Raw genomic sequence first — 10,774 nt, 5'->3', positions numbered from 1 at the left:
TATCAATCCATCAAAAAATGTGATTCGAAGACATGTAATTTATCTTCATACTACAACATAACATAACTATGACAACTACAACTTTCATATTTGACATTGCTACAGCTTGCCATAGCTATGGCTACACCTTTAAAAAAGCCATTCATATCATACATGTAGCTTGTAGATCATCATTGATACAATCTTATTTTGGAATAGGTACAATTTAACATTACCATGGTTAAGTGTAGTTTACCATTTCTATGACTATCCATTGGTACAAAATAGCATTACAATGGCTACAATCTTGTATAAAACAAGGCAACTGGCAAGCTAGCATCTGCAGTTGTTTCAGCATACCATTGGCTAAACCTTTTTTGCTATTGGTCCAGTTCTATCATTACCATAACTATACAATTAACGAACCACAAGAACTTGTAAGCTAACATCTTGAAACAAGCTTGTTTATATGCAGTTGTTCAGGGACTTCTATAGTTTCAAGGATGATTTTGGAAGGAATGAAGGCGAATGTAACAGGAAACGTGAACTTCAGGTCCATCAGAAAGGTAGTGTCAGTGTTTTCACGTTCTTTCAATTTCTGCTGAATTTTGCGTTTGAACAATATTGGAACACGCTCCTCAAACTCGTCCACCGGCGTGTAGAGGTTCAGGATTTGGACAATCTGTAAATAGAATTAAGTAAAGTACATATTAGTAGAGCTAACAACGACAAGCCTGCTAAAATCTGACAATTTAACATTTGCAAGTTTTTACCGATTTTAATCTCGCTGGACTGATTGTAGTTACAGAAAATGGCTAAACAAATTGGTCAAATCCGATTTTCAATGTTTATATAAATGTCAAAGGAATTATTCCCCAGGTTCAAGATATCTGTAAATAAAACAAAATACAGTACATAATACATAGCATACTAGGATTTATGAACAGCCCAAGTTGGGTTCAAGATTTTGACAGACTGGTCATAGAACAAAATACGACAGCTCTAATAGGATTGAAGCTTAAGATTTTGACAGTGTGAAAATAGTTCAAAATACATAACATAATACAAGAGTTATCACAGGAAATACGAATAACCCCAGAATATATTAAAGATTTTGACAATCTTAAAATAGAAAAAAAAACAGTACAAAATTCTCACAGGAATTATGGAATTATAAATGCAACCAGACCCTACCTGGACAGAGGAGTGGTGATAGGTCTTGTTTCATGATAAAATGATAACAGCTCATACAATTACTGCTAAATATAACACTGTTATCGGTTTTCAATATAGCACCTCTACGATCCATATAATATCACTCAAGTCTATTCAACTCAGTTCCAACATTCTGAGATCCATACAAGGGTTTTCATTTTATTAAAGGTATTTGGACAACTACTGGTTGGTGGGGACCAGGCCGACCGCCAACCGCAGGTTGTTAAAGGCACTATTAAAATAAATTGGTTGGGTTGTCACTAATTGTTATTTTTTATCCAACTAATTGGTAATTTTAAAACCCCTGCAGTAACTGTAACACTACGCCGGTATATACAGTAAAAAACAGCTCTTTACCTGGGGAACAGTGAGTTTGGAGCACATGTCACACACACTGTCCACGTCAGCGTCGGTTTTTCGCGCCTGAAGAAGCTGGGAGGCTTGGACGATGGGTTCCAGGCTGGATCCCGCACCTGAATCCTGGAGTTTGTTGTCTCGTAACCATTGTTCCATGTGGTACAGATTGCACCTGGAAGATATCAAACACGGAAAGTTGATAGTTTAAAAAAGGCAGTGCGAGGGATGAATGCGTAAACGTTTTAAGTGACATTACAATATTGTCATTGGTAAATCTAAAGGTTACAGACTCGGCAGTGTTAATGAAATCTTAGTAAGAACTGATAAAAGCATCATATAAGAGATAGAATACTAGAGGTGTGTAACCGCTAACTCACTGTATCTGCGTGCCTTTGGACCAATTACACAGCTCCTTCCTTATCAGCAGATTGTTAAGTGCACTCGCACCGAGGAAATAGTATACTTGGCGGTATATCTGATAAACAAGCTCCGGGTCAACTGCATGCTGAGTAAGAACTAGTAAAAATTGGGTCATCTGGAATTAAGAGTTAAATTGTATGATAATTATTATGTTAAACAAACAAGAGTGATAAATAGCCCTTATGTGCTGCCTTGACACACATACATCATTTTATAATCAGATTCTTTGGTATGCAAACTATTTCAAGAGATGTTTGTCAAATAGTTTACGACTTGAAAGTTGCCTGCTCAGAACTGAACACGGGTGTTTTAAAATGTCAAATAAAATATTGTTTATTTAATAGTGTGAAAGTTCATGAAAGTTAAGTCAAACATTTAACTTTTTAACTGCGAAATAAGTTTGTATACGACTGTTGACTGTCAGCATCGATATTTAAATTAAAAAGTCTTAAATGTATATCTTTTAATTATATAACAAATTATAAATCGTATTAAATATAAAAACTATATAAGATAAACATACAGCCTTCATAAGACTACCGAGGGAACGTTCGGGCGTCTCATCATCACGACTTGAACTGTGACCTCGGAGCCCACCTGGTTTGCTTTCCTTCAAACCCACAAAAGCCTCATGGTTTAATACTGCTGCCACTGTAAAGAGAAGAAAAGCATGACCATTCTGTTCTCAGTTATGCATATACCTGTAACAACCAGGTTAACAAGGGGCAACATTGGTTTGTTGTGTTGCAATTGATGAAAGGGGAATTTGTCAATAATTAAAGCGTGAGTTATTGACCGTGCCATGTTTATGCGAACCACGACATGGAAAGCTTTGTACTTAGTTGCATTTGAATTTATTGCAAATAATTTTTTGCAATGGCTTGAATTACAGTATTTCCACATTGCCTACAACTTTATCAACCTATCACTTTACTTCAACGAAAAAGAGATAGACGAATTCAATTAAAAAGCAAAACAATATTGTGTAAAAGATCAAAAAGTAAAGGTGTGTTTAATTTTTAGTTTATTATTTTACAGAAACTAACCAATCCATGGCTACTTTTAAAAACATGATGCGTTTTAAATCTAAAATGTACCAATATACGGTTGTATTGTGTTTTCCATCAGCTTAATTAATGTCTGGTAAATCCACACTGCTAGGTCGCTGAACACTTGCCGATATTCAGAGAGGTCAAAGTTGCGCAAACAATGTTCGTTTTGCCTTGGCGTGTTTTCTTTTTTAAACTGTTTTTCTCCGCTGTACTGTTTTAATGTGTGCAGTAAACGACAGGTGTTGGCGAGCCACAAGGTGACACGGTCAAGGTCATCATGATGTTCCTAAAATTTGAAATAACATAACGTTTCTAAAAATAGATATGGCTTTTACAAAAATTATATTTGAAACTAAGAATAATTTGGCAATTATTGGCAAGCTAAAAGACATATGGTCACTCAATAAGTTCATCATGCTGTTTCTAAATATAGATATTTCAGTGTAAATGTATTTTGTTGTTAGCACATCAGTCATTGTGTTACTTGTTTGTGTGTGAAATATAATGATGGACAACATTGTTACAAAGGTCAAAGGGTTGAAGTGCAGCACTTGCCATGACTTCCCCGGACATAAAGAAAATACCACATTTGTATTCACTATGTTTTTAGCTGAATGCATAAAACATCAACATGCATATGCAACTAACATTTAAACAGACCATGTCATAAAAAAGAGACTTGTTTGTTTATATACTTTGAAACTCATAATTTTTTCATAGAAATAATACAAACTTCAAGTATTCATTACTCTGACAACTTGTTCAATTTTGTCTATGGTATTAGTCAGGAATGATATAACTTTCTCGTCATCGTCGATATAGTCAGTGTGACGAACGCACATGAACAGAACGAAGGCTGGTAACCCTGGTACCAGGCTTGAAGCCACATTTGGATTCAACTCTGAAAAAAACAAGATTTTTATATCATCATCATCATCATCATCATCATCATCATCATCATCATCATCATCATCATCATCATCATCATCATCATCATCATCGTGTGCCAAGCATATGGACAGCATGTAGGCTGTATGCAGGTCCGAAGCATCATTATAAACAAACATAACACACGACTTATTTACAATGTGGCCTTTTAAAGAACATACACACGCACACGCACACACACATAAATGCTCAGAATAAAAAAAAAATAAGCACACATTTATGTTATTTCAAAAGGGTACGAAATAAAATGTTATACGAACAGATAAAAATACAAAACATAATATATTCATTTAAAACATCAATGCCGAACAATACATTAATTTGTCCCTAAAGGTTAACAAAACATCTCATTAAAAATAATTAACTGAGTAAGTAGGACAGTCACACATGTATTTAACACCTTACTCGAGATAAACATAATGACAAAACAATAGTCATAGAATTATGCGTACAACCCTTACAACTTTTTTTTGCAATTGATAATGTAAAAAGAACTTCTTGTAGCAGGCTTTAAATGTCTTTTCCGTTTTCTATTTACGTATTCCTTCTGGTAAAAAGTTCCAAACTTTCCCACTGTAGCATGCAAATGAGTGTTTCTTGTATTGTGTTTTATGTCGAATGTAAGCAATGTCTTAGAAGATCGTAATCCATATCTTGTATTGTAAGATATCTTAATAATGTCTCTTATATAACTCGGTGTACGATTGTTAATATATTTATATACCATAACAGCCGTTTGATATTTGCGGTATTCAAACTGGAGCTATTCTGATTGTTTTAATAATACATGCGATGACGTTCTAATAGGCTTAAAGAGAATACTTTAGCAGCTCTTTTTTGAAGAATGGTTATTCGTTTCGTATGCGTTTGCTTACTTTTCCCCCAAACACTACAACAAAAGTCAAACATAGGAAGTATACACAATTTATCAAACAATTGTCTCATTTTATCCGTTAAAAAGTAATGGAGTCTTTCTTAAAGGGCTATCGTTGCAGTTACTTTCTTGCAGACAAAGTCAACTTGCAGAATCCATGACAATGATGAATCAATAACAATTCCAAGCAATTTTTTCGAAGTTACATTTTCAATAAGTACTTTGTCTACGAATAATTTAAATGCACAAGCATTTCTTAACTTTGCTTTTGAACAAAGCTACATGCAATTCGTTTTTAGTGGATGTATTGCAATGTTGTTTATTTTGCACCACTCCGATAACAATAGTTTATGAAAGCTCTAAAACAATTTAACTGTGAAATACAAAATGGCCAGAAAGAGACTTAACGCGCCAAGACAAGCATAGATTACTTAGTATTAGACGTCTCAACAGTTCAGGTTCATCCTCTTTCTTGTATTTAAGCATGCCCATGTAGTTCCTCTCACGGTGTTCCACCTGCGCCACATTTTCCAAGCTCCAGGTATCTTCCTTCTCTAAATCTGCTTGAACTGCAGCAACTGAAGAAAGTGGAGACAATTCAATTGAATGAAGGATATGACTCTCTAAGGGAAGTAGTTATTGCTATAGCATGTCTTATTGTCCAAATGGTTCAAAGATTACACATTTTCAATTTAGATTAATTTATTATAATAAATTATGCCAAAAACTACTAAATATGTAGAGATATTATGACAGCCCTTGTCCCTGCCAATGGAAAGGGATATTTTTCTGCAAAAGAAAAAAGTAGTTATAATCGAAAGAATGATAAATGAACTCGTAAATAATTTCTTCGTCCTCAGTGTTTGACATAAACATACTTTACTAAACGCCTTGTTTTATTTTGCTCTTCCATTTATCAGCCTACATACAAACATTTGCAACGTATCTATATTTAAAATATCTGGTATATTAAACAAAAGGGAAAAACAATTGCAGCGTGTCTAGACTAAACCAATCCTGATTTTTTTTGCTTCCTTAGTTTGAATCGCCACGGGATAATTTTGAAACCACGACGATCTCTATATATGTTTACGTCTAAGACGACAGCAAAGAAAAAAAATACAAAGGAACAATATTTGTGTCTCTAGTACATTGTTGTTTGGGTCCTTGTGCCTAAACATGTCTATAGTCTGATGATTTATTTTCATCCTAACTTTACTTATCAAACATAAGTCACTTGTTAAGCCTTCTATTGAAAACAATCGGTGTTATTTTACAAACGTTGTTGTATTGAACCCTTGACTTCCATACATGTTCCCACAACAATGCATCTTCTCTTTTTCTTTCAAAACTTAACAGGACTAATTTTTATGAAAAACATTAAAAACGTCATGGAAGCTGTTTAAACATGACATAAAAGGAAGCAGATGCAGTTTACTAGCATACCAAATATTCGATACCTGGATACAAGCATTCTTCAGCTATTTATGGGAAACGAATTTTCAGCTCATGGTCATCAAGGCCTTGATCTAAGTCCAACTGACGTAAAAAAGATAGGGCGCTTGTAATATTTGAGGGACTTCTACCCAGTTTGAGGTAACATAAGCCTAAGCGTTTCTCAATTATTGATAGCAAACTGGGTCTATTTTGCCTACGGATACAACGACCTTGACCTTTGGCCCACTGATCTCAAAAGCAATGGGGTTCATCTGCTGGTCATGATCCATCTGTTTGCAAAGTTCTGAGGTCACACGGCAATAGTATTCTTTAGAAATCGATCGTAAATTAATTTTAGCTTCAGGTTACCAACAACTTGAACTTTGATCCACTGACCTCAAAATTATAATTATGGTTCATCTGCTAGTCATGTCAAATTTTAATATAAAATTTCAGGTTCCTGGGCGTATTTTGAATGTAAGCAGTTGGGACGGAATGACGGAGAGACTATTAGACTAGTATATGCAGTCCTTTGCAGCATGCAAATCCAGGTGTTTCAATACTATCAAATATAAACCTTAGGCTTTATGTGTTTATATTAGTGTAGTCATTTATTTATATAAATTCAACCAGAAATATCAAATTTCTCTTAAGATTATTCTGTAGTATGACCCCGGAATGAAAATGATCTTATTAAATCTGTACAGCTTTTTTCCTAATTGTCCTCTATTTTTGATTGAAATACAAGAAGACCGGTGTTAATTCGTACGAAAAACTTTATACCGAAGAAAAAAAAATACATTCACAGTATGTAACATGTATGCTTCTTTCATGCAAATCAAATTAAAGACAACGATTGATGATTGAATTTATAACCGATTGTGAGACCATTGACAGTCATTATTTTATAAGGCGACACAAGACACGCTTGAAAAATGGCATCTTTTAAATGGCATTTGGCCCAAATGCAACTCCGCAATGCTGTTGAAAAGGACATCGATATTCACCCGTGGAGTTACGATACTTTGACACATGCAATTGCCTAAATTTAATACACAGTCATTATTATGAGATTATAAATCGGAATACAGGAGGGTTCCCAACAATCCGAGAAGAGTCGGGAAATCTCTTAGAATTAAAAGGTACGCCAAGGATAGTTTGTGAATTAGTACGTACGAATAGTATCGACTCACTGGTTGATGTATAAATTGAATCGATATTGTCATACCAGGTCATTACTTCAGTTTAGGTCAGTCATTTTAAACTTTAAAGTATAATTACTATTCACTTGACTACATTGAATACAAAAAAATGCTATAGAAATGTTGATCCAATATCGCTCAGCTATTTGAAATAACTTTGTCCCTTTTGAGTTATTTAAATCAACTTTGTCCTTTACAAAAACACAATGAAACAGTGTTAGGTAACTACAAACTGACAAAATTTTATTAATGTTTTTAAACAGATAATTTAGTGAACAATGATCTTGTATGATTTTACTTTAAATATTAAACGTTCAAAATGAACACTGTGTTTGGTAATCCTATTTGTAAACAAAGTATCTGATGCAGGCATTTGATTCTTAGCTGTGGTCAATTAAAGATGAGAAATTTCTCTACTTATAGTAAATCCAATATAAGCAACTACAGCGTCTCCATCTTTAACCAAACCATGTTCTTTATGTTTTCAATACATCATACAACACCTTATCTGAAATTGAGTGAATAATTCTGAAACAAACATTAAAGGAATAGTTGGATGATATCAAATTCAAGCTTATAAAGCTGTATTTATCTTATTGTCGCTGTATATTTGACATTTGATTTTTCAAACCTAGAGCACATTGACTTTACGTTTTAACATCGCTTCATTAATACTTCTCATATATTTAATCAAATTGTCTCTATGTGGAAAAAGTGTTGTTGTTCATTAACATGACACGTTACGCAAGCACACCGTCACATCTTTGTGCTAAATAGTTTAAATATCCAATTTTTATTATGCAGTATGCCATTATTCAGCGCACAAATCTTTTTTATTTCTGCTAAACACGTTAGTCTATACAAAGTAAATTTGGTTTACCTTGTGTATTTTTCCCTTTCCAAATATTGGATTTTTACTGTTTGGCATTTTGCATGCAGCGCTTGTTGACAATTTAGATAAACATGTACATATCAGCTGTTCTTCTACACATTTATTTTTCAGCTTCATTTGAATAAAATATGCTGTTCTTTGGTGTTTTTCATATTTTTACATGTACTTTTAGATTACTGAAGTTTGTGTATTGGTTTTCGGATTTATGTTTGCTGTATTGGTATTTCATCAATACATTAGTGTTTACATTAAGCATTAGTTTGGCTTACTTATCGAAGCTGTTACATTTCCATGTGTATACATTGAGTTGATTTATGAATTTCTTTGGTGAGCTCAACTTAAAGGTGATTATATTTGAATGGTTATTTGAGGAATCCTATTTAATTACATATTTTTCACTTCGACTTTTATGGTTTTACGCTATAAAATAAAATAAATAATACCACACCTTCATACCAGCTATCGAACTTATATAAAATGCCATAATATTTTTTTGTCATTTACTTTTCAGGCAATGTTGCACGATACTTGTTACTTAGTCACGTTTATTGTATTTATGTAAGCTTGAATTCATTTTAATTTAATTGGATTAAAATTTAATTTCAAAAAACTCTTTGAAGAACACTAAAACGTTACTTTCAAATAACCGTTCATGTAAAAGGTGGGAAAGTCAAGACTTGTACATATAAGGAGAATGCTGAGTCAGACCTAAAGCATACCTTCGACGTCTTTCAACCCTTTCGTGTATTCCTTTAGCATTTTCATCAACGGCCTTGTCTGCTCTGCATGTAGTTCTATCATCTCTTTCAGATCCTAAACAGCAGATACATATGCAGTAATCAAAATTAGTTTTGAATTTCGAAAACCTCTCTGGCGCGCCAGTCCATTGTGAAAGTAAAACGATTAAATACAAGCATGTGAGGATGACGTGGAAGACAATGAAAACAACGTAATCCCTATGTGTATGTCATGCCTCGGAGGTTTTATAGTAAGTAACTTTTTCGTTACATACTGTCGTTGTATGTAATATTCCTTTTATGATATTGTGAGTTTGAGTCAGATTGTTGAAGTGTCTAACAGACGATTTAGTTCTGACAAGTCATTTTGTAAATGTAAACCAAAATAAAACATTAAAGGTGTATATGGTGTAGGCGAATAATCCCGAATTTCCGAGTTGATTCCGTACTAATGCGCCATGTAGTCCGGCTACTACTTTCATTACTTTTTGATATATGACTTTATTTAAGAAATCAATTCATTAATTTTCGAAACAGATACAGCTTTTGAAAATGCACTTGTGTGAGAACTACAATGTTTCAATTTGGGTAGTAAATTTGAACAATAAATACAGTTTTGGTTTAAAGATACCCTGGTATTTAGACGTAGACAATTTTAATACCGTGTAAAAATGAAGACTTATTCTCATTTTAGGAAATATATATCACCAAATGTTCATGAATGCATTTCGTACAAATGGATATTATTGTGGAAAAACTACTTAACATAATACATGCTTTGCTTGTAAAATATAATATCCCTAGCGTTTGTTCACGTAATCGGTCAAACAGATAAATTTGTTAAGATTTTGATGTAGGCCAAATGTTAAAACTATAGTATAATCTGAGTATTCGAAATAAATTTGGATTGAATGATTTATGTATTTTAGTCATTAATAGATCACATATGGAAATATGAGCGCATTTTAAACTCGACTGTTATATTTTAGTCGGAAATAGGGCATAATTGAACAATAATCAAAGCTAGAATAACGATCCTTGCCTGATTAATACAATACAATACAATATGTGTACTAAGTTTCAATTGAATACTTTAAAGACCAATCATAACGACAATGGCATCATGGTTATAATAATACAAATGCAGCAATTTGTTTATATGTGCAAAAAAGACGACCTTTTACAAGGACTTCACAAGAGTTTAAATATAAATCTGGTTACTTCATGTTTCATGGGTACCTTAGTCTGAGCTCTGCTGATAAGTAACAGCGTCTGAAATATACACAAGGGGTATACGTGACATATTAACTATAATATCGATCGCGGTAATAAGGTGAACATAATCAACGTTCATTTCACAAAGCCACTGAACAAAATACGGCAGAAACTCTTTGTTAAATATATTTTTTTTTATGTTTGAGCATCACAAAAGTCTGGAAACATTTGTTATACAGTAGAAAGCATTGTTTTCACATTAACACATATAAATGTACACTAAAGATAACCGACAAAGCTGCACAGAATTTTATAACTCACAAGTTATATAACACACATTGATACATTGCATCTAAAGCATTATTTAGTTATAACATTCATATCCATTGGTATTATGTGAATTTGTCTCGTCTTTATTTTAGTCAAAAAGGGCATAACTAAAACTA

The 10,774-nt window shown here is 33.3% G+C and overlaps 1 protein-coding gene across 1 annotated transcript; it reads right to left on the bottom strand.

Annotated features, from left to right (window-relative positions):
* Positions 1-421: 421 nt before the first annotated feature.
* Positions 422-9,183, bottom strand: LOC128221352 (unconventional myosin-Va-like). The gene is made up of 8 exons (XM_052929950.1): positions 9,096-9,183; positions 5,277-5,423; positions 3,773-3,924; positions 3,069-3,309; positions 2,495-2,622; positions 1,929-2,086; positions 1,552-1,723; positions 422-661 (listed from the first exon to the last, which is right to left on the bottom strand). The coding sequence occupies exons 1-8, from the start codon at positions 9,175-9,177 to the stop codon at positions 422-424; spliced, it is 1,320 nt and encodes a 439-aa protein (XP_052785910.1). The 5' UTR covers positions 9,178-9,183.
* Between the last annotated feature and the right edge of the window lie 1,591 nt (positions 9,184-10,774).

This window comes from Mya arenaria, chromosome 16, assembly GCF_026914265.1.
Source record: "Mya arenaria isolate MELC-2E11 chromosome 16, ASM2691426v1".
NCBI lineage: Eukaryota > Metazoa > Mollusca > Bivalvia > Myida > Myidae > Mya > Mya arenaria.
Note: the sequence above shows the minus strand (reverse complement) of the source record. Positions and strands in the feature narration are given on the sequence as shown.

Bases quoted from the DNA above. Each gene is read 5' to 3' on its own strand.
- LOC128221352 (XM_052929950.1), bottom strand. From the start codon at position 9,177: ATGATAGAACTACATGCAGAGCAGACAAGGCCGTTGATGAAAATGCTA. The intron at 2,623-3,068 runs GTACATTTTAGA...TTCTCTTTACAG, and splicing joins CACAATACAACCGTATATTG to TGGCAGCAGTATTAAACCAT. The intron at 1,724-1,928 runs GTGAGTTAGCGG...GATATCTTCCAG, and splicing joins TCCAAAGGCACGCAGATACA to GTGCAATCTGTACCACATGG.